Raw genomic sequence first — 22,620 nt, forward strand, 5'->3', positions numbered from 1 at the left:
AATGGGGATCCTGTTGAAATACCAAATACCTTTTCTTTTTTTTTAAATTTAAAAATGAAATCATGTTTCCCTCTCAGGCTGTACAGATGACGTGGTGACCAGTGACCACTCCCCAGTGTTTGGTACATTTGAGGTGGGGGTCACCTCACAGTTCGTCTCCAAGAAAGGTATGGCCACACACTGTGATGACTAGACAAGGGGGTTGATTATCTCACTATAACCCAAGGGTTTTAAACGTTGTTTCTCTCCCTGTCTCTCGCTCTCTCTCTCTCTCCAGGTCTGCCTAAGTCCTCTGAACAGGCCTATATAGAGTTTGAGAATATTGAGGCCATAGTGAAGACGGCCAGCAGAACCAAGTTCTTTATCGAGTTCTACTCTACCTGCCTGGAGGGTGAGACACACACGCACACACACACACACGCACGCACACACACACACACACACCTACACACACACACAAGGTTCTACTTTAGAGACTTAATGACATTTTATTTCCACACTCCCTCTCTCTCCACACTCCTTCTCTCCTCTCTCTCCACACTCCTTCTCTCCTCTCTCTCCACACTCCCTCTCTCTCCACACTCCTTCTCTCCTCTCTCTCCACACTCCTTCTCTCCTCTCTCTCCACACTCCCTCTCTCTCCACACTCCCTCTCTCTCCACACTCCTTCTCTCCTCTCTCTCCACACTCCCTCTCTCGTCTCTCTCCACACTCCCTCTCTCGTCTCTCTCCACACTCCCTCTCTCTCCACACTCCCTCTCTCTCCACACTCCCTCTCTCTCCACACTCCCTCTCTCCTCTCTCTCCACACTCCCTCTCTCCTCTCTCTCCACACTCCCTCTCTCTCTCTCCACACTCCCTCTCTCCTCCTCTCTCCCTCCCCTCTCCCACTCTCCCTCTCTCTCCACCTCCCTCTCTCCACACTCCCTCTCTCTCCACACTCCCTCTCTCTCCACACTCTCTCTCCACACTCCCTCTCTCCACACTCCCTCTCTCTCTCTCCCTCTCTCTCCACACTCCCTCTCTCTCACCTCCCTCTCTCTCCACACTCCCTCTCTCCTCTCTCTCCCTCCTCCTTCTCTCTCCTCTCTCTCCACACTCCTTCTCTCCTCTCTCCCACTCCTTCTCTCCTCTCTCCACACTCCCTCTCTCTCCACACTCCCTCTCTCTCCACACTCCTTCTCTCCTCTCTCTCCACACTCCTTCTCTCCTCTTCTCTCCTCTCTCTCCACACTCCTTCTCTCCTCTCTCCACACTCCTTCTCTCCTCTCTCTCCACACTCCCTCTCTCCACACTCCTTCTCTCCTCTCTCTCCACACTCCTTCTCTCCTCTCTCTCCACACTCCCTCTCTCCTCTCTCTCCACACTCCCTCTCTCTCCACACTCCCTCTCTCTCCACACTCCCTCTCTCTCCACACTCCCTCTCTCTCCACACTCCCTCTCTCCACACTCCCTCTCTCTCCACACTCCCTCTCTCTCCACACTCCCTCTCTCCACTCCCTCTCTCTCACACTCCCTCTCTCCTCTCTCCCACACTCCCTCTCTCCCACTCCCTCTCTCTCCACACTCCCTCTCTCTCCACACTCCCTCTCTCCTCTCTCTCCACACTCCTTCTCTCCTCTCTCTCCACACTCCCTCTCTCTCCCACACTCCCTCTCTCTCCACACTCCTTCTCTCCTCTCTCTCCACACTCCTTCTCTCCTCTTCTCTCCTCTCTCTCCACACTCCTTCTCTCCTCTCTCTCCACACTCCTTCTCTCCTCTCTCTCCACACTCCCTCTCTCTCCACACTCCTTCTCTCCTCTCTCTCCACACTCCTTCTCTCCTCTCACTCCACTCTCCCTCTCTCCTCTCTCTCCACACTCCCTCTCTCCTCTCTCTCACACTCCCTCTCTCTCCACACTCCCTCTCTCTCCACACTCCCTCTCTCTCCACACTCCCTCTCTCTCCACACTCCCTCTCTCTCCACACTCCCTCTCTCTCCACACTCCCTCTCTCTCCACACTCCCTCTCTCCTCTCTCTCCACACTCCTTCTCTCCTCTCTCTCCACCTCCCTCTCTCTCACACTCCCTCTCTCCTCTCTCTCCACACTCCTTCTCTCTCCACACTCCCTCTCTCTCCACACTCCCTCTCTCCTTCTCTCTCCACACTCCTTCTCTCTCCACACTCCCTCTCTCCCCACACTCCTTCTCTCCTCTCTCTCCACACTCCTCTCTCTCCACTTCCTTCTCTCCCTCTCTCTCCACACTCCCTCTCTCCTCTCTCCCACACTCCCTCTCTCTCCACACTCCCTCTCTCTCTCCACACTCCCTCTCTCTCCACACTCCCTCTCTCCCTCTCTCCACACTCCCTCTCTCCTCTCTCTCCACACTCCTTCTCTCTCCACACTCCCTCTCTCTCCACACTCCTTCTCTCCTCTCTCTCCACACTCCTTCTCTCTCCACACTCCCTCTCTCTCCACACTCCTTCTCTCCTCTCTCTCCACACTCCCTCTCTCTCCACACTCCCTCTCTCTCCACACTCCTTCTCTCTCCACACTCCCTCTCTCCTCTCTCTCCACACCCTCTCTCCACACTCCATCTCTCCCTCTCTCTCCACACTCCCTCTCTCTCCACACTCCATCTCTCCCTCTCTTTCCACACTCCTTCTCTCTCCACACTCCCTCTCTCCTTCTCTCTCCACACTTCCTCTCTCTCCTTCTCTCTCCACACTCCTTCTCTCTCCACACTCCTTCTCTCTCCACACTTCCTCTCTCCTTCTCTCTCCGCACTCCCTCTCTCCTTCTCTCTCCGCACTCCCTCTCTCCTTCTCTCTCCACACTTCCTCTCTCCTTCTCTCTCCGCACTCCTTCTCTCTCCACACTCCCTCTCTCCTTCTCTCTCCACACTCCTTCTCTCTCCACACTCCCTCTCTCTCTCCACTCCCTCTCTCTCCACACTCCCTCTCTCCTCTCTCTCCACACTCCTTCTCTCCACACTCCTTCTCTCTCCACCTCTCCCTCTCTCTCCACACTCCCTCTCTCCCTCTCTCTCTCTCTCCACACCCCTCTCTCCACACTCCCTCTCTCTCCACACTCCTTCTCTCTCCTCTCTCTCTCCTTCTCTCGCCACACTCCCTCTCTCTCTCCACACTCCCTCTCTCCTTCTCTCTCCACACTCCTTCTCTCTCCACACTCCTTCTCTCTCCACTCTCTCTCCAAACTCCCTCTCTCTCCACTCTCTCTCCAAACTCCCTCTCTCTCCACACTCCCTCTCTCCACACTCCCTCTCTACACTCCCTCTCTCTTACACTCCTTCTCTCTCCACACTCCTTCTCTCTCCACACTCCTTCTCTCTCCACACTCCCTCTCTCTCCACTCCCTCTCTCTCCACACTCCCTCTCTCTCTCCACACTCCTCTCTCTCTCACACTCCCTCTCTCTCCACACTCCCTCTCTCTCCACACTCCCTCTCTCTCTCCACACTCCCTCTCTCTCTCCACACTCCCTCTCTCTCTCCACACTCCCTCTCTCTCTCCACACTCCCTCTCTCTCTCCACACTCCCTCTCTCTGTCCACACTCCCTCTCTCTCCACACTCCCGCTCTCTCTCCACACTCCCTCTCTCTCTCCACACTCCCTCTCTCTGTAGAGTTTAAGAAGAGTTATGAGAATGACAGTCAAAGCAGTGACAACGTCAACTTCCTGCGTGTGGGCTGGTCCAATAAGCAGCTGACCACCCTGAAGCCCCTCCTCTCTGAGATAGAATATCTCCAGGACCAACACCTGCTGCTCACAGTCAAATCACTAGATGGATACGAGTCTTATGGTACCACTGTCTGTCTGTCTGTTTGTGTTCTGTCTCCAAGTGTGTGTGTTTCAGGGTTTCCCTTAGGAAACATTTGACCAGCAGCATTTTAATTTACTGGACATTTTGAGAAATTTACCGGACCCATATGCATTGGGTGCACAACCTGATTAGTGCTCAGAAACACAGAAATCACATGTACATGATGGTCATTCATATTAACACAACCTGATTAGTGCTCAGAAACACAGGAATCACATTTACATGATGGTCATTCATATTAACACAACCTGATTAGTGCTCAGAAACACAGAATCACATGTACATTATGGTCATTCATATTAACACAACCTGATTAGTGCTCAGAAAAACACAAATCACATTTACATGATGGTCATTCACATTAACACAACATGCAACAATGTGCGTCCTTCTTAGCGAATTCAGATGAGCATTTTGAAGATGTTAGAAGATCTGTCCACGTCTACTAATTTACATTCCATAGTACAACAGCTTACCTGTTATTTTGTCTTTCTGTGTGAGAAAGAAATAGCCTATTCCAAACAGACTCTGAGACAGTTGTTGGACGATAGATCCCAAATTCATACAACTAGTAGGCCTCGGTTACATCCCCCAGAAAATGTCAAAAGCATCGAGTGATGCAACAGATCAGCACGTTTTAGCTTGATCAATTATTGCTTCACACTTGAAGCGCAGCAATGCTCACGTGGCAGTAGGCTACAGATGTCAGATCTTAACTTGATCACGCTTTTGTTGCAGAGAATTTCCTGATGCATCAGGAAATTCTAATGAGCCTCGTGATTGGTAAAATTGTTTTGCAGTTGTCTTTCTCTCCTTGCGGGGGCAGTCAAGTCATTGGGATCAGGGCTCGCTATCTGAAAAGAACGTTGTCTCGCTCAAACACTATAGGCTTAGGTCGTATTACTGCAACATTGAAATGTACAGAGATGTATCTGAAATGCAGCCAAACACATCAACGACCGTTGTTTTATATAGCTTAATAACAAGACAGTACTAGTTCCTCCAGACGGTACTAGTTCCTCCAGACGGTACTAGTTCCTCCAGACGGTACTAGTTCCTCCAGACGGTACTAGTTCCTCCAAAGAGTTCCTCCAGACGGTACTAGTTCCTTCCTCCAGACGGTATTAGTTCCTCCAGACGGTACTAGTTCCTCCAAAGAGTTCCTCCAGACGGTACTAGTTCCTCCAGACGGTACTAGTTCCTCCAGACGGTACTAGTTCCTCCAGATGGTACTAGTTCCTCCAGACGGTACTAGTTCCTCCAGACGGTACTAGTTCCTCCAAAGAGTTCCTCCAGACAGTACTAGTTCCTCCAGACGGTACTAGTTCCTCCAGACGGTACCAGTTCCTCCAGACGGTACCAGTTCCTCCAGACGGTACTAGTTCCCCCAGACAGTAACTACAACAGTACTAGTTCTTCCAGACGGTACCAGTTCCTCCAGACGGTACTAGTTCCTCCAGGCGGTACCAGTTCCTCCAGGCGGTACCAGTTCCTCCAGACGGTACCAGTTCCTCCAGACGGTACCAGTTCCTCCAGACGGTACCAGTTCCTCCAGATGGTACCAGTTCCTCCAGACTGTACCAGTTCCTCCAGACTGTACCAGTTCTTCCAGACGGTACCAGTTCCTCCAGACGGTACTAGTTCCCCCAGACGGTACTAGTTCCTCCAGACGGTACCAGTTCCTCCAGACGGTACCAGTTCCCCCAGACGGTACTAGTTCCCCCAGACGGTACTAGTTCCCCCAGACGGTACTAGTTCCCCCAGACGGTACTAGTTCCCCCAGACGGTATATAGTTCCCCCAGACGGTACCAGTTCCTCCAGACGGTACCAGTTCCTCCAGACGGTACCAGTTCCCCCAGACGGTACCAGTTCCCCCAGACGGTACCAGTTCCTCCAGACGGTACCAGTTCCCCCAGACGGTACCAGTTCCCCCAGACGGTACTAGTTCCCCCAGACGGTACCAGTTCCCCCAGACGGTACCAGTTCCCCCAGACGGTACCAGTTCCCCAGACGGTACCAGTTCCCCCAGTTCCCCAGACGGTACCAGTTCCCCCAGACGGTACCAGTTCCCCCAGACGGTACCAGTTCCCCCAGTTCCCCCAGACGGTACTAGTTCCCCAGACGGTACTAGTTCCCCCAGACGGTACTAGTTCCCCCAGACGGTACCAGTTTCCCCAGACGGTACCAGTTCCCCAGACGGTACCAGTTCCCCCAGACGGTACCAGTTCCCCAGACGGTACCAGTTCCCCCAGAGACGGTACCAGTTTCCCCAGACGGTACCAGTTCCCCCAGACGGTACCAGTTCCCCCAGACGGTACCAGTTCCCCCAGACGGTACCAGTTCCCCCAGACGGTACCAGTTCCTCCAGACGGTACTAGTTCCTCCAGACAGTACCGCCCACAGAGAGTAGCTAGAAGAGTGTTAGAACAGATAGATAGAACAATGAGACAGATATTTCACCGGATGTATAAATCTGAGGCAGCTGTTTGGCGTTTCCACTCACTACCAAATATGGTAACTAGGACATAAAGACTACCAAATATGGTAACTAGGACATAAAGACTACCAAATATGGTAACTAGGACATAAAGACTACCAAATATGGTAACTTGGACATAAAGACTACCAAATATGGTAACTAGGACATAAAGACAACCAAATATGGTAACTAGGACATAAAGACTACCAAATATGGTAACTAGGACATAAAGACTACCAAATATGGTAGTAAGAGGAAGCCCAGTGGCCAGCAGTGGGAGAAGATGGAACCACATTGATATTGGCCGACATTCTGATAATTCACCCATCGATGAATCATTTGATCTCAATACAGTTTTCTGTTCCCAAAACTACAATTTGTTACGAACAGAGTGGGCTAAGTTTTGTGGACTTTACCCAAGTTTCCCAAAATGGCTTTGTTTAGGAGTGCAAAGGCAAATTGAGTTATTGCGCGGACACGTACTTCACAAAGTAGGCGTTAACCAACGGAAATATACTAATTCATGCCAGAACGTGCCTATAGGATCTCGCTAGCACGGGCTTGTTATTCAACTGTTATTCAAATAAAGAACTTTCCTTTTGTTTGAAACTTAGGATTTAAGAAACAATGTTGTTTTAATTAATTATTAAGTCGTGTTTTTTTTCATGATATTATATAGAACTTATGGCCAGAACATTATGTTCATCCTGTGTCATTTTACTTGGACTGAGAACATACAGTTTGACATGATTATGACCATCATAATCATATTAGCCAGATATAGGCCCTTATGTCAGGCCCTTATGTCAGGCCCTTATGTCAGTCATCAGTCACAAAGAGGGTGTCTTGTCCTGCTCCTGCATCCATCCCAGTCATCAGCAACAGAGCATTGGGGTAGGTGCATGTCTGACGTCACTGTGTACGCAATTACAATGGTCTTTTAATAGTCTATTAAAAATGTTACATAAACATACTGTTGACGAGTAGGCTATGGTGTAATGGAATGTTTCACCTTGTGTGGTAGGTTTAGTGGGCTTTGACACTCTTATGTAGGTGTTATAACCAGCCATAAAGTAACTACCCTGGTAGGTTTATAGTGGGCTTTGACACTCTCATGTAGGTATATATAGTAACTACCCTGGTAGGTTTAGTGGGCTTTGACACTCTTATGTAGGTGTCATAACCAGCCATAAAGTAACTACCCTGGTAGGTTTATAGTGGGCTTTGACACTCTCATGTAGGTATATATAGTAACTACCCTGGTAGGTTTAGTGGGCTTTGACACTCTTATGTAGGTGTCATAACCAGCCATAAAGTAACTACCCTGGTAGGTTTAGTGGGCTTTGACACTCTTATGTAGGTATATATAGTAACTACCCTGGTAGGTTTAGTGGGCTTTGACACTCTTACGTAGGTGTTATAACCAGCCATATAGTAACTACCCTGGTAGGTTTAGTGGGCTTTGACACTCTTACGTAGGTGTTATAACCAGCCATATAGTAACTACCCTGGTAGGTTTAGTGGGCTTTGACACTCTTATGTAGGTATATATAGTAACTACCCTGGTAGGTTTAGTGGGCTTTGACACTCTTACGTAGGTGTTATAACCAGCCATAAAATAACTACCCTGGTAGGTTTAGTGGGCTTTGACACTCTTACGTAGGTGTTATAACCAGCCATATAGTAACTACCCTGGTAGGTTTAGTGGGCTTTGACACTCTTATGTAAGTATATATAGTAACTACCCTGGTAGGTTTAGTGGGCTTTGACACTCTTATGTAGGTGTTATAACCAGCCATATAGTAACTACCCTGGTTATTTTCATCCTGCGATGAAATGGGTCATTAAGTTTCGACATATGTAATGTAAATGTTCGTTCCATAATGAGATTAGCTGAAAACACAGGTGACGGAGATGAAATGTATAGAGAGATGAATAGATCTGTTTGAAATGTATAGAGAGATGAATATCTGTTTGAAATGTATAGAGAGATGAATAGATCTGTTTGAAATGTATAGAGAGATGAATAGATCTGTTTGAAATGTATAGAGAGATGAATATCTGTTTGAAATGTATAGAGAGATGAATATATCTGTTTGAAATGTATAGAGAGATGAATAGATCTGTTTGAAATGTATAGAGAGATGAATAGATCTGTTTGAAATGTATAGAGAGGGGAGATCTGAAGAGGCAACAACTAACATGGGTTGTGAATATTACTAGGCTTGTGCCTTTGGCTACTGGACAAAGAAAGTTGATTATGAAAACCAATAGAACATAAGAGAAATAGTCTACTGGTTTCAATGGCCATGTGGAAGTCTTTAAAACAATAGTCTACTGGTTTCAATGCCATATGTAAGTCTTTATAAAACAATAGTCTACTGGTTTCAATGCCATATGTAAGTCTTTATAAAACAATAGTCTACTGGTTTCAATGCCATATGTAAGTCTATAAAACAATAGTCTACTGGTTTCAATGCCATATGGAAGTCTTTATAAAACAAGAGTCTACTGGTTTCAATGCCATATGGAAGTCTTTATAAAACAAGAGTCTACTGGTTTCAATGCCATATGTAAGTCTATAAAACAATAGTCTACTGGTTTCAATGCCATATGGAAGTCTTTATAAAACAATAGTCTACTGGTTTCAATGCCATATGGAAGTCTTTATAAAACAATAGTCTACTGGTTTCAATGACATATGGAAGTCTATAAAACAATAGTCTACTGGTTTCAATGACATATGTAAGTCTATAAAACAATAGTCTACTGGTTTCAATGCCATATGGAAGTCTTTATAAAACAATAGTCTACTGGTTTCAATGACATATGGAAGTCTATAAAACAATAGTCTACTGGTTTCAATGCCATATGTAAGTCTATAAAACAATAGTCTACTGGTTTCAATGCCATATGGAAGTCTTTATAAAACAATAGTCTACTGGTTTCAATGCCATATGGAAGTCTTTATAAAACAATAGTCTACTGGTTTCAATGACATATGGAAGTCTATAAAACAATAGTCTACTGGTTTCAATGACATATGTAAGTCTATAAAACAATAGTCTACTGGTTTCAATGCCATATGGAAGTCTTTATAAAACAATAGTCTACTGGTTTCAATGCCATATGGAAGTCTTTATAAAACAATAGTCTACTGGTTTCAATGCCATATGGAAGTCTTTATAAAACAATAGTCTACTGGTTTCAATGACACATGGAAGTCTTTAAAACAATAGTCTACTGGTTTCAATGACATATGTAAGTCTTTATAAAATAAGAGTCTACTGGTTTCAATGACATATGGAAGTCTTTATAAAATAAGAGTCTACTGGTTTCAATGACATATGGAAGTCTTTATAAAATAAGAGTCTACTGGTTTCAATGACATATGGAAGTCTTTATAAAATAAGAGTCTACTGGTTTCAATGACATATGGAAGTCTTTATAAAATAAGAGTCTACTGGTTTCAATGACATATGGAAGTCTTTATAAAATAAGAGTCTACTGGTTTCAATGACATATGGAAGTCTTTATAAAATAAGAGTCTACTGGTTTCAATGACATATGTAAGTCTTTATAAAATAAGAGTCTACTGGTTTCAATGACATATGTAAGTCTTTATAAAATAAGAGTCTACTGGTTTCAATGACATATGGAAGTCTTTATAAAATAAGAGTCTACTGGTTTCAATGACATATGGAAGTCTTTATAAAATAAGAGTCTACTGGTTTCAATGACATATGGAAGTCTTTATAAAATAAGAGTCTACTGGTTTCAATGACATATGGAAGTCTTTAAAACAATTACCTCCACGTTTATAGACACATTTATTATTTTTTGTCTCGGCTACTTTGAAGCAAGGTAAGACCTGCTTCACAATATGAAGTAAAACGTTAAGGTTTCACACAATTTAAGTAAACGTTTTCAAAATGCATATACTGCCTCCAGCTTGACGTTGAAAGGTGGTGTATGTCGTGCTGAAGCCCTCCTACCGTTGCCTAAAAGCACTTTCAGGGCAAATAAGAGGCGCGCTTGGAATTACTAGTTACATTTAATTTGTCGCTTTTTATCGTCGTGACCATCGAAGCTGTTTTTTTTTACACGGAATGGAAGCGTTTAGATGTGTTGTGAATGGAAGCGTTTAGATGTGTTGTGAATGGAAGCGTTTAGATGTGTTGTGAATTGAAGCGTTTAGATGTGTTGTGAATTGAAGCGTTTAGATGTGTTGTGAATGGAAGCGTTTAGATGTGTTGTGAATGGAAGCGTTTAGATGTGTTGTGAAATGATTGGGCTCCTGAAAGCATGTTTCACTCCAGCAGCAACAGGAGCTGTAGAATCATAACGACTAATGAAAATACACATGCACAATTTAATTTCACAAAATTATGCAAATTAACCTATTAGACCAATGAGCACCTGTCAGATTTATTTCCATCAATGAAAAGGCAAAAAAATAATAATTGAATTTGGATTTTTTTTCCTTCTGCCTGACAATTGGCTGATGCGACTTTATTTATCAGCTTTAAATAAAATAAAATAAATATCAGCCAAAAGCCAGCTAATGAAACTCTGGTGTGTTATACTGATGGTGTGTGTCTTCTCCTCAGGAGAGTGTGTGGTGGCTCTGAAGTCCATGATAGGCAGCACGGCACAGCAGTTCCATACCTACCTGTCCCACAGAGGGGAGGAGACGGGCAACATCAGAGGTTCTATGAGGGTCCGCGTGCCAGCAGAGAGGATGGGTACCAGGGAGAGGCTCTATGGTAACACTGTCTGTCTCTGTCTGTCTGTCTGAGGATGGGTACCAGGGAGAGGCTCTATGGTAACACTGTCTGTCTCTGTCTGTCTGTCTGAGGATGGGTGTCTGTCTGCTGTCTGAGGATGGGTACCAGGGAGAGGCTCTATGGTAACACTGTCTGTCTCTGTCTGTGTCTGTCTCTGTCTGAGGATGGGTACCAGGGAGAGGCTCTATGGTAACACTGTCTGTCTCTGTCTGTGTCTGTCTGAGGATGGGTACCAGGGAGAGGCTCTATGGTAACACTGTCTGTCTGTGTCTGTCTGAGGATGGGTACCAGGGAGAGGCTCTATGGTAACACTGTCTGTCTCTGTCTGTCTGAGGATGGGTACCAGGGAGAGGCTCTATGGTAACACTGTCTGTCTCTGTCTGTGTCTGTCTGAGGATGGGTACCAGGGAGAGGCTCTATGGTAACACTGTCTGTCTCTGTCTGTCTGAGGATGGGTACCAGGGAGAGGCTCTATGGTAACACTGTCTGTCTCTGTCTGTGTCTGTCTCTGTCTGAGGATGGGTACCAGGGAGAGGCTCTATGGTAACACTGTCTGTCTCTGTCTGTGTCTGTCTGAGGATGGGTACCAGGGAGAGGCTCTATGGTAACACTGTCTGTCTCTGTCTGTGTCTGTCTGAGGATGGGTACCAGGGAGAGGCTCTATGGTAACACTGTCTGTCTCTGTCTGTGTCTGTCTGAGGATGGGTACCAGGGAGAGGCTCTATGGTAACACTGTCTGTCTCTGTCTGAGGATGGGTACCAGGGAGAGGCTCTATGGTAACACTGTCTGTCTCTGTCTGTCTGAGGATGGGTACCAGGGAGAGGCTCTATGGTAACACTGTCTGTCTCTGTCTGTGTCTGTCTGAGGATGGGTACCAGGGAGAGGCTCTATGGTAACACTGTCTGTCTCTGTCTGTGTCTGTCTGAGGATGGGTACCAGGGAGAGGCTCTATGGTAACACTGTCTGTCTCTGTCTGTGTCTGTCTGAGGATGGGTACCAGGGAGAGGCTCTATGGTAACACTGTCTGTCTCTGTCTGTCTGAGGATGGGTACCAGGGAGAGGCTCTATGGTAACACTGTCTGTCTCTGTCTGTGTCTGTCTGAGGATGGGTACCAGGGAGAGGCTCTATGGTAACACTGTCTGTCTCTGTCTGTCTGTCTGAGGATGGGTACCAGGGAGAGGCTCTATGGTAACACTGTCTGTCTCTGTCTGTGTCTGTCTGAGGATGGGTACCAGGGAGAGGCTCTATGGTAACACTGTCTGTCTCTGTCTGTCTGAGGATGGGTACCAGGGAGAGGCTCTATGGTAACACTGTCTGTCTGTCTCTGTCTGTCTCTGTCTGTCTGTCTGTCTGAGGATGGGTACCAGGGAGAGGCTCTATGGTAACACTGTCTGTCTCTGTCTGTGTCTGTCTGAGGATGGGTAAGAGGCTCTGTAACACTGTCTCTGTCTGTGTCTGTCTGAGGATGGGTACCAGGGAGAGGCTCTATGGTAACACTGTCTGTCTCTGTCTGTCTGTCTGAGGATGGGTACCAGGGAGAGGCTCTATGGTAATACTGTCTGTCTCTGTCTGTCTGTCTGAGGATGGGTACCAGGGAGAGGCTCTATGGTAACACTGTCTGTCTCTGTCTGTGTCTGTCTCTGTCTGAGGATGGGTACCAGGGAGAGGCTCTATGGTAACACTGTCTGTCTCTGTCTGTGTCTGTCTGAGGATGGGTACCAGGGAGAGGCTCTATGGTAACACTGTCTGTCTCTGTCTGTGTCTGTCTGAGGATGGGTACCAGGGAGAGGCTCTATGGTAACACTGTCTGTCTCTGTCTGTCTGTCTGAGGATGGGTACCAGGGAGAGGCTCTATGGTAACACTGTCTGTCTCTGTCTGTGTCTGTCTGAGGATGGGTACCAGGGAGAGGCTCTATGGTAACACTGTCTGTCTCTGTCTGTCTGAGGATGGGTACCAGGGAGAGGCTCTATGGTAACACTGTCTGTCTCTGTCTGTGTCTGTCTGAGGATGGGTACCAGGGAGAGGCTCTATGGTAACACTGTCTGTCTCTGTCTGTCTGAGGATGGGTACCAGGGAGAGGCTCTATGGTAACACTGTCTGTCTCTGTCTGTGTCTGTCTGAGGATGGGTACCAGGGAGAGGCTCTATGGTAACACTGTCTGTCTCTGTCTGTCTGTCTGAGGATGGGTACCAGGGAGAGGCTCTATGGTAACACTGTCTGTCTCTGTCTGTCTGAGGATGGGTACCAGGGAGAGGCTCTATGGTAACACTGTCTGTCTCTGTCTGTGTCTGTCTGAGGATGGGTACCAGGGAGAGGCTCTATGGTAACACTGTCTGTCTCTGTCTGTGTCTGTCTGAGGATGGGTACCAGGGAGAGGCTCTATGGTAACACTGTCTGTCTCTGTCTGTGTCTGTCTGAGGATGGGTACCAGGGAGAGGCTCTATGGTAACACTGTCTGTCTCTGTCTGTCTGTCTGAGGATGGGTACCAGGGAGAGGCTCTATGGTAATACTGTCTGTCTCTGTCTGTCTCTGTCTGTCTGAGGATGGGTACCAGGGAGAGGCTCTATGGTAACACTGTCTGTCTCTGTCTGTGTCTGTCTCTGTCTGAGGATGGGTACCAGGGAGAGGCTCTATGGTAACACTGTCTGTCTCTGTCTGTGTCTGTCTGAGGATGGGTACCAGGGAGAGGCTCTATGGTAACACTGTCTGTCTGTGTCTGTCTGAGGATGGGTACCAGGGAGAGGCTCTATGGTAACACTGTCTGTCTCTGTCTGTCTGAGGATGGGTACCAGGGAGAGGCTCTATGGTAACACTGTCTGTCTCTGTCTGTCTGAGGATGGGTACCAGGGAGAGGCTCTATGGTAACACTGTCTGTCTCTGTCTGTCTGAGGATGGGTACCAGGGAGAGGCTCTATGGTAACACTGTCTGTCTCTGTCTGTGTCTGTCTCTGTCTGAGGATGGGTACCAGGGAGAGGCTCTATGGTAACACTGTCTGTCTCTGTCTGTGTCTGTCTGAGGATGGGTACCAGGGAGAGGCTCTATGGTAACACTGTCTGTCTCTGTCTGTGTCTGTCTGAGGATGGGTACCAGGGAGAGGCTCTATGGTAACACTGTCTGTCTCTGTCTGTCTGTCTGAGGATGGGTACCAGGGAGAGGCTCTATGGTAACACTGTCTGTCTCTGTCTGTGTCTGTCTGAGGATGGGTACCAGGGAGAGGCTCTATGGTAACACTGTCTGTCTCTGTCTGTCTGAGGATGGGTACCAGGGAGAGGCTCTATGGTAACACTGTCTGTCTCTGTCTGTGTCTGTCTGAGGATGGGTACCAGGGAGAGGCTCTATGGTAACACTGTCTGTCTCTGTCTGTCTGTCTGAGGATGGGTACCAGGGAGAGGCTCTATGGTAACACTGTCTGTCTCTGTCTGTGTCTGTCTGAGGATGGGTACCAGGGAGAGGCTCTATGGTAACACTGTCTGTCTCTGTCTGTCTGAGGATGGGTACCAGGGAGAGGCTCTATGGTAACACTGTCTGTGTCTGTCTGAGGATGGGTACCAGGGAGAGGCTCTATGGTAACACTGTCTGTCTCTGTCTGAGGATGGGTACCAGGGAGAGGCTCTATGGTAACACTGTCTGTCTCTGTCTCTGTCTGTCTGAGGATGGGTACCAGGGAGAGGCTCTATGGTAACACTGTCTGTCTCTGTCTGTCTGAGGATGGGTACCAGGGAGAGGCTCTATGGTAACACTGTCTGTCTCTGTCTGTGTCTGTCTGAGGATGGGTACCAGGGAGAGGCTCTATGGTAACACTGTCTGTCTCTGTCTGTCTGAGGATGGGTACCAGGGAGAGGCTCTATGGTAACACTGTCTGTCTCTGTCTCTGTCTGTCTGTCTGGATGGGTACCAGGGAGAGGCTCTATGGTAACACTGTCTGTCTCTGTCTGTCTCTGTCTGTCTGTCTCTGTCTGTCTGTCTCTGTCTGTCTGTCTGAGGATGGGTACCAGGGAGAGGCTCTATGGTAACACTGTCTGTCTGTCTGTCTGTCTGTCTGTCTGTCTGTCTGTCTCTGTCTGTCTGGATGGGTACCAGGGAGAGGCTCTGTGATAACACTGTCTGTCTGTCTCTGTCTGTCTCTGTCTGTCTGTCTGTCTGAGGATGGGTACCAGGGAGAGGCTCTATGGTAACACTGTCTGTCTGTCTGTCTCTGTCTGTCTGTTTCTGTCTGTCTGTTTCTGTCTGTCTGTCTGTTTCTGTCTGTCTGTCTCTGTCTGTCTGTCTGTCTGTCTGTCTGTCTCTGTCTGTCTGTCTGAGGATGGGTACCAGGGAGAGGCTCTATGGTAACTCTGTCTGTCTGTCTGTCTGTCTGTCTGTCATTGGTTGATTGGAAGTACGGTTTATAAACTATATTCATACATCCTTAACAAAAGGCTAATTACATTTTTGGAGGACCAAAACATTATGGTGAAAGAACAAAAAGGTTTTTGATTGGTTGATTGATGTGTGTGTCCTGTAGAGTGGATCAGTGTGGATAAAGATGAGACGGGAGGACACAAAGGCAGATCCACCCTGCCCCCCCGATCAGGACACGACTACGTCAAGTGAGTAATCCACCCTGACCCCCCCCCCGGTCCTAACCACGCCGTGGAGTTAAACCATAAACTTCTGTAGTATGTTCTATAGCGTGTTCCTCCGTGTCTCGCAGGCCGTCTTTGACACAGAAACACGTGGGGGCGGTGCTTGGGAAGGTGAGCGAGGAGGGAGAGAGGAGTACCAAAGAGGAGGTGACTGCAGCAAGGTAACACACACACACAAACACACACACACACAGACAGACACCCACAGACACCCACACAGACAGACACCCACACAGACAGACACCCACACAGACAGACACCCACACAGACAGACACCCACACAGACAGACACCCACACAGACAGACACCCACACAGACAGACACCCACACAGACAGACACGCACACAGACAGACACACACAGACAGACAGACACACACAGACAGACACACACAGACAGACACACAGACCTAAGGCTCCTGCTGTGTGTGTTCCAGGGCTAAGCAGGATTCTGCAGAGGGAGACCCCTCCACCTGTAAAAACAACAGCTACAATAACCCCGCCTACTACATCCTGGAAGGCGTTCCTAACCAATCAGCTGCCACCCTGTCCTCGGAGCTCCTCCCCTCCCCCTGCTCCCCCCCAGCCGGTAAGGCACTCCTGTCTGGAGGGGGCAAGGGGAGGCCCTCCTCAGGGTCCTCCCACCCCCGCAGGCACACAGCTGGACACCCTGTCCGGCCCATCAGTGAGGAGGGGTCCTCGGAGGATGATGGGATTGCAGTGGTGGGGGTGGTGTCAGGTGGAGGAGCGGGAGGCACACTGAACCGTCCTCCTCCTGACTTCCCCCCTCCCCCCCTCCCTAAAGGAGCACTGGAGATGGCCGACACCCCCTTCTCTAAACCACGCCCCCTGTACCCCGACCTGGCCGAGGTGAAGATCCCCGCAGCCAATTCCAGTCCTGCCTTCGTCCTGGGGGAGGACTTTAGGAGGGGAGGGCCCGGGGAGCTGGACGACCAATCATGTTCGGTGCTGCAGATGGCGAAGACACTGAGTGAGAGCGAGTACCCCCCTGCTCCCCGTGCCCCCTCTGCACCCCCCCACCTCAGAGGCCAGGGGTTGGGGGACGCCTGTCGCACCTTCCCTCCCCGAGCCCCCATCACAGAGAGCATCGCTGAAGACCTACCAGAGGAAGTGAGATGTTTGTTTGTGTGAGGGAACGAGGGAGGGAGCGAGGGAGGGAGGGAGGGAGGGAGTACTATGACTTAAAGGCAAGCAGAAGTGCTCATGTTGTTGTTAGGTTATTATGATGTGTTAATGAAAAGCTTCTCCAGTGTTAAAGTGTCTGTCTGTGTGTCTCTGTCTGTGTGTCTCTGTCTGTGTGTCTCTGTGTCTGTCTGTCTGTCTGTCTGTCTGTCTGTCTGTCTGTCTGTCTGTCTGTCTGTCTGTCTGTCTGTGTGTCTGTGTGTGTCTCTGTCTATCTGTCTGTGTGTCTCGGTCTGTCTGTGTGTCTCTGTCTGTGTGTCTCTGTCTGTGTGTCTCTGTCTGTGTGTCTCTGTCTCTGTCTGTGTGTCTCTGTCTGTGTGTCTCTATGTCTGTGTGTCTCTGTCTGTGTGTCTGTGTGTGCCTCTGTCTGTCTGTCTGTCTGTGTGTCTCTGTCTGTCTGTCTCTGTCTGTGTGTCTCTGTCTGTCCTGTCTGTCTGTCTGTGTGTCTCTGTCTGTGTGTCTCTGTGTCTGTGTCTGTATGTCTGTGTGTCTCTGTCTGTGTGTGCCTCTGTCTGTCTGTCTGTCTGTCTGTCTGTCTGTCTGTCTGTCTGTCTGTGTGTCTCTGTCTGTCTCTGTCTGTGTGTCTCTGTCTGTCCTGTCTGTCTGTCTGTCTGTCTGTCTGTCTGTCTGTCTGTCTGTCTGTCTGTCTGTCTGTCTGTCTGTCTGTCTGTCTGTCTGTCTGTCTGTCTGTGTCTCTGTCTGTGTGTCTCTGTCTGTGTGTCTGTGTGTGTGTCTGTCTGTCTGTCTGTGTGTCTCTGTCTGTCTGTCTGTCTGTCTGTCTGTCTGTCTGTCTGTGTGTCTGTCTGTGTGTCTCTGTGTGTGTCTGTCTGTCTGTGTGTCTCTGTCTGTGTGTAGGCACTGTGGGGAAGCAGCAGCTCGTCTCTCTCCGTGGGGGAGTCGTCTGTGGGAGAGTGGCTACAGAGATTAGGGCTGGACCGCTATGAGGAAGGTCTGCTACACAACGGCTGGGACGACCTGGAGTTCCTCAGGTACACAGACACACAGGGTGTTTCTCGATATGCATACTACCGTGCTCCACACTCTCATGCTCCAAGTGCATTCTCCAAGGAAGTTCTCTTGAGTCCATTCTTGTGAGGACAAGAGTGTGGAGAACACATTAAACGTTACATTTGAAAAGCACTCACACCACCCTTACTGTGTTACCTCACACGGCACCTCCCCATTCACTGAACCTTCTTCCAGCCAGGACAATGACGACAATGGGCCAAACAAGATATACACAAAGCAAACGTTTCACTTCCTAATTATCAGCTAGATATACAGTGGCTTGTGAAAGTATTCACCCCCCTTGGCATTTTTCCTATTTTGTTGCCTTACAACCTGGAATTAAAATAGATTTTTGTATCATTTGATTTACACAACAACACACAACACTTTGAAGATGCAAAATATGTTTTAATTGTGAAACAAGCAAGAAATAATAAGACACAAAAAAAAAAGAATTTGAGCGTGCATGGACTAGGCCATTCCAACCACTCGTGTGTTGCTTTAGCAGTATGCTTAGGGGCATTGTCCTGCTGGAAGGTGAACCTCCGTCCCAGTCGCAAATCTCTGGAAGACTGAAACAGGTTTCCCTCAAGAATTTCCCTGTATTTAGCGCCATCCATCATTCCTTCAATTCTGGCCAGTTTCCCAGTCCTTGCCGATGAAAAACATCCCCACAGCATGATGCTGCCACCACCGTGCTTCACTGTGGAGATGGTGTTCTCGGGGTGATGTGGTGTTGGGATTGTGCCAGACGTAGTGTTTTCCTTGATGGCCAAAAAGGTCCATTTTAGTCTCATCTGACCAGAGTACCTTCTTCCATATGATTGGGGAGTTTCCCACAAGCCTTTTGGTGAACACCAAACGTGTTTTCTTATTGTTTTCTTTAAGCAATGGCTTTCTTCTGGTCACTCTTCTGTAAAGCCCAGCTCTGTGGAGTGTACGGCTTAACGTGGTCCTATGGACAGATACTCCAATCTTTGCAGCTCCTTCAGGGTTGTCTTTGGTCTCTTTGTTGCCTCTCTGATTAATGCCCTCCTTGCCTGGTCTGTGAGATTTGGTGGGCGGCCCTCTCTTGGCAGGTTTCTTGTGGTGCTATATTCCTTCCATTTTTTAATAATGGATTTAATGGTGCTCCGTGGGATGTTCAAAGTTTCTGATATTTTTTTATAACCCAACCCTGATCTGTACTTCTCCACAACTTTGTCCCTGACCTGTTTGGAGAGCTCCTTGGTCTTCATGGTGCCACTTGCTTAGTGGTGTTGCAGACTCTGGGGCCTTTCAGAACAGATGTGTATATATATACTGAGATCATGTGACACTTAGATTGCACACAGGTGGACTTTATTTAACTAATTCTGTGACTTCTGAAGGTAATTTGTAGCACCGGATATTATTTAGGGGCTTCATAGCAAAGGGGGTGAATACATATGCACGCACCACTTCTCCATTTTATGGGGGGGTCGGGGGTTATTTTAACAAGTTATTTTTATCACTTCACCAATTTGGACTATTTTGTGTATGTCCATGACATGAAATGGAAATAAAAATCCATTCAAATTACAGGTTGTAATGCAACTAAATAGAGAAACCGCCAAGGGGGATGAGTTGCAGGCCACTGTATGTGAATCGTTGTAATCTAGATAGCCAGCTAGCTAGTTAAACAGGCATAAATGACCATAACACAAATGTAATGCAAGGTATAGTAGATGTCAATTCTTTATTGGTAGCTACTTAGCAAGTATTCATGGCCAGCTAGCTAGTTAAACAGGCATAAATGACCATAACACAAATGTAATGCAAGGTATAGTAGATGTCAATTCTTTATTGGTAGCTACTTAGCAAGTCTTCATGGCCAGCTAGCTAGTTAAACAGGCATAAATGACCATAAAACAAATGTTATGCAAGGTATAGTAGATGTCAATTCTTTATTGGTAGCTACTTAGCAAGTCTTCATGGCCAGCTAGCTAGTTAAACAGGCATAAATGACCATAAAACAAATGTTATGCAAGGTATAGTAGATGTCAATTCTTTATTGGTAGCTACTTAGCAAGTCGTCTTGGCCAGCTAGCTAGTTAAACAGGCATAAATGACCATAAAACAAATGTTATGCAAGGTACAGTAGATGTCAATTCTTTATTGGTAGCTACTTAGCAAGTCTTCATGGCCAGCTAGCTAGTTAAACAGGCATAAATGACCATAAAACAAATGTTATGCAAGGTACAGTAGATGTCAATTCTTTATTGGTAGCTACTTAGCAAGTCTTCATGGCTAGCTAGCTAGCCAGTCAGCCCTATTGACTTACTATGGACTTACCCATTCACTGAACCTTCCTGCAGGACAGAGGCAATAGAGATGAAACAATATATACACAAAGCAAACGTTTTACATCATAACTATCAGCTAGCTATATGTGAATCGTATTAATATCGCTAACCAGATAGTATAACAGGCAAAAATGACCTAACACGAACATTATTCAAGGTAGATGTCAGTTCTTTATGGGTCGCAAGCTAACAATTATTTGTGACTATCTGGCTAACTAACAGTAGTAGCTAGCCAGTTAGCTCTATGGGCTTACAACCTACGCACACTACAGTGGGCATTGTAAGCAGGTAACCATACCAAAATTAACACAGCATGTATTTATTAAGGTATCAAGATAAAATATTGTAGTCAAGCTTATGAGATGTGAATAGGCAACATTTGATCCTGAAGTCGGAGTGTTTCTCTCGCTTCAGCTCAAATAATGGACGCCATTGATTTCACGAAAATTTGCATAATTTATTACGTGGTTTTGCTCCATATTTCTTTGAATACTTTCCGTTGAAGCCTCTGCATCAAAATATTTACAAACAGAGATGGCATTTGAGAAGTGTCCTCCGTGCTCCGTTTCAGATACTTTGATTTGGACTCATACTCCGACCCTCCCGTGCTGCAATTTGCGTGCTCGGAGTACGGTAGTATGCTTTTTGAGAAACACACACACACACACACACAGTCAATCATGAAACATGTCACTTCATGAATCTCATCCAATCATGTTCCTCCTCAGTGACATCACAGAGGAGGACCTAGAGGAAGCAGGCATTCTAGACCCCGCCCACAAGAGGATTCTGCTGGAGAGCCTGAGACAGCAGAAGCAGCAGAAGTGAGCTGAACCGGTCCATGCTGAGCTGAGACGTGCTAATCCATGCCAGACTGTGCCTTCTGAGAGAAATTGCACTCCATTATACTTTCTGTTGACCAACAGATTTTTCGAACGTCCTTTTTTAGATGTATTGTACTGTGTAAGTGTCTTTATGTTAATGTAACTGTGGCTGTTGTGTTAGCCAGCCTTATTTAAACAGTAGAAACATTTCAGTCCTTTGTTAAGAATCAAAACATGGACCTCTACCCTGCCACCTGCATAACAGACCCCCTCCCTCTTACCCCGCCCCCTTCCCTCTCACCCCGCCCCCTTCCCTCTCACCCCGCCCCCTTCCCTCTCACTCCACCCCCTTCCCTCTCACCCCACCCCCTTTCCTCTCACCCCGCCCCCTTTCCTCTCACCCTTCCCTTTGTTATTGTTTTTATTCCGCTCATGAATATGATTATTAATGACTATTTGTTCATTGGTTCAGTGTTTTTTTTGTGTTTTATGTTTTTGAGATAAAGGGAATGTAGCGAACCACACCAGCACTGTTTGACTGAATCTTTTGTTGAGCCGTGCTGAGCTCCAAGGCCCCTTTCAGTAGCACAAACTGCAGACCCGTCATGCAGTTGTCCATGTACTAATTAGTGTTTAATTGATGCTGAGCCAGCCTAAACACAGTGGGTCCCCAGGATCCTTACTGAGAAACACTGCCACACATCACACTTGCTGCTGGTTGTTCTTTTCACCACATGGTGGTGCTGTTGTCCTGGCAACCTCAGTAGGACCACAGGTAAGAAACTGAAGAGACACCAAGTGATATAAAGGACTGTTTTTAACATTATACATTTGAATTTGTTTTATATAAATGTATATGTTGATGTTATTTGACTGTTGTAAAAAAAGAAATGACTGTGTTGCACAATGAGAGGAAACAGGAGAAATGTGAGTGAATGTCTTGTTAATCTGTTATCACCTTTAGCCCTATAGCATAGTGGCCCCTCCCATCCCTTTTCCTATACCCCCCCCGCTCCCATCCCTTCTCCTATACCCCCCTCTCCCATCCCTTTACCTATACCCCCCGCTCCCATCCCTTCTCCTATACCCCCTCTCCCATCCCTTTACCTATACCCCTCTCCCATCCCTTTTCCTATACCCCCTCTCCCATCCCTTCTCCTATACCCCCTCTCCCATCCCTTCACCTAAACCCCCCCTCTCCCATCCCTTCTCCTATACCCCCGCTCCCATCCCTTCTCCTATACCCCCTCTCCCATCCCTTCTCCTATACCCCCGCTCCCATCCCTTCTCCTATACCCCCCTCTCCCATCCCTTCTCCTATACCTCCCTCTCCCATCCCTTCTCCTATACCCCCCTCTCCCATCCCTTCTCCTATACCCCCGCTCCCATCCCTTCTCCTATACCCCCTCTCCCATCCCTTCTCCTATACCCCCCGCTCCCATCCCTTCTCCTATACCCCCTCTCCCATCCCTTCTCCTATACCCCCTCTCCCATCCCTTCTCCCTTTCTCTTCTCCAATGACCCCCAGTGCCTTCTCCAAT

The 22,620-nt window shown here is 47.5% G+C and overlaps 1 protein-coding gene across 2 annotated transcripts in view; it reads left to right on the plus strand.

Annotated features, from left to right (window-relative positions):
• Positions 1–22,193, plus strand: part of inppl1a (inositol polyphosphate phosphatase-like 1a) — a 71,190-nt gene extending 48,997 nt beyond the window's left edge. Inside the window, exons 19-28 of one of the 2 annotated variants that reach the window (XM_029681461.2) lie at positions 78–167; positions 278–391; positions 3,628–3,804; positions 10,916–11,071; positions 15,602–15,686; positions 15,791–15,883; positions 16,158–16,851; positions 17,779–17,912; positions 20,827–20,883; positions 20,984–22,193. In XM_029681461.2, the coding sequence (XP_029537321.1) occupies positions 78–167; positions 278–391; positions 3,628–3,804; positions 10,916–11,071; positions 15,602–15,686; positions 15,791–15,883; positions 16,158–16,851; positions 17,779–17,912; positions 20,827–20,883; positions 20,984–21,083 (1,700 nt within the window). In that variant the 3' untranslated portion in view covers positions 21,084–22,193. The remainder of the gene's footprint in view (positions 1–77; positions 168–277; positions 392–3,627; positions 3,805–10,915; positions 11,072–15,601; positions 15,687–15,790; positions 15,884–16,157; positions 16,852–17,778; positions 17,913–20,826; positions 20,884–20,983) is intronic. The other variant, XM_029681462.2, reaches the window with a different exon arrangement.
• The last annotated feature ends 427 nt before the right edge of the window (positions 22,194–22,620 follow it).

The sequence above is a fragment of the Oncorhynchus nerka genome, linkage group LG14, assembly GCF_034236695.1.
Source record: "Oncorhynchus nerka isolate Pitt River linkage group LG14, Oner_Uvic_2.0, whole genome shotgun sequence".
NCBI classification, from domain to species: Eukaryota; Metazoa; Chordata; class Actinopteri; order Salmoniformes; family Salmonidae; genus Oncorhynchus; species Oncorhynchus nerka.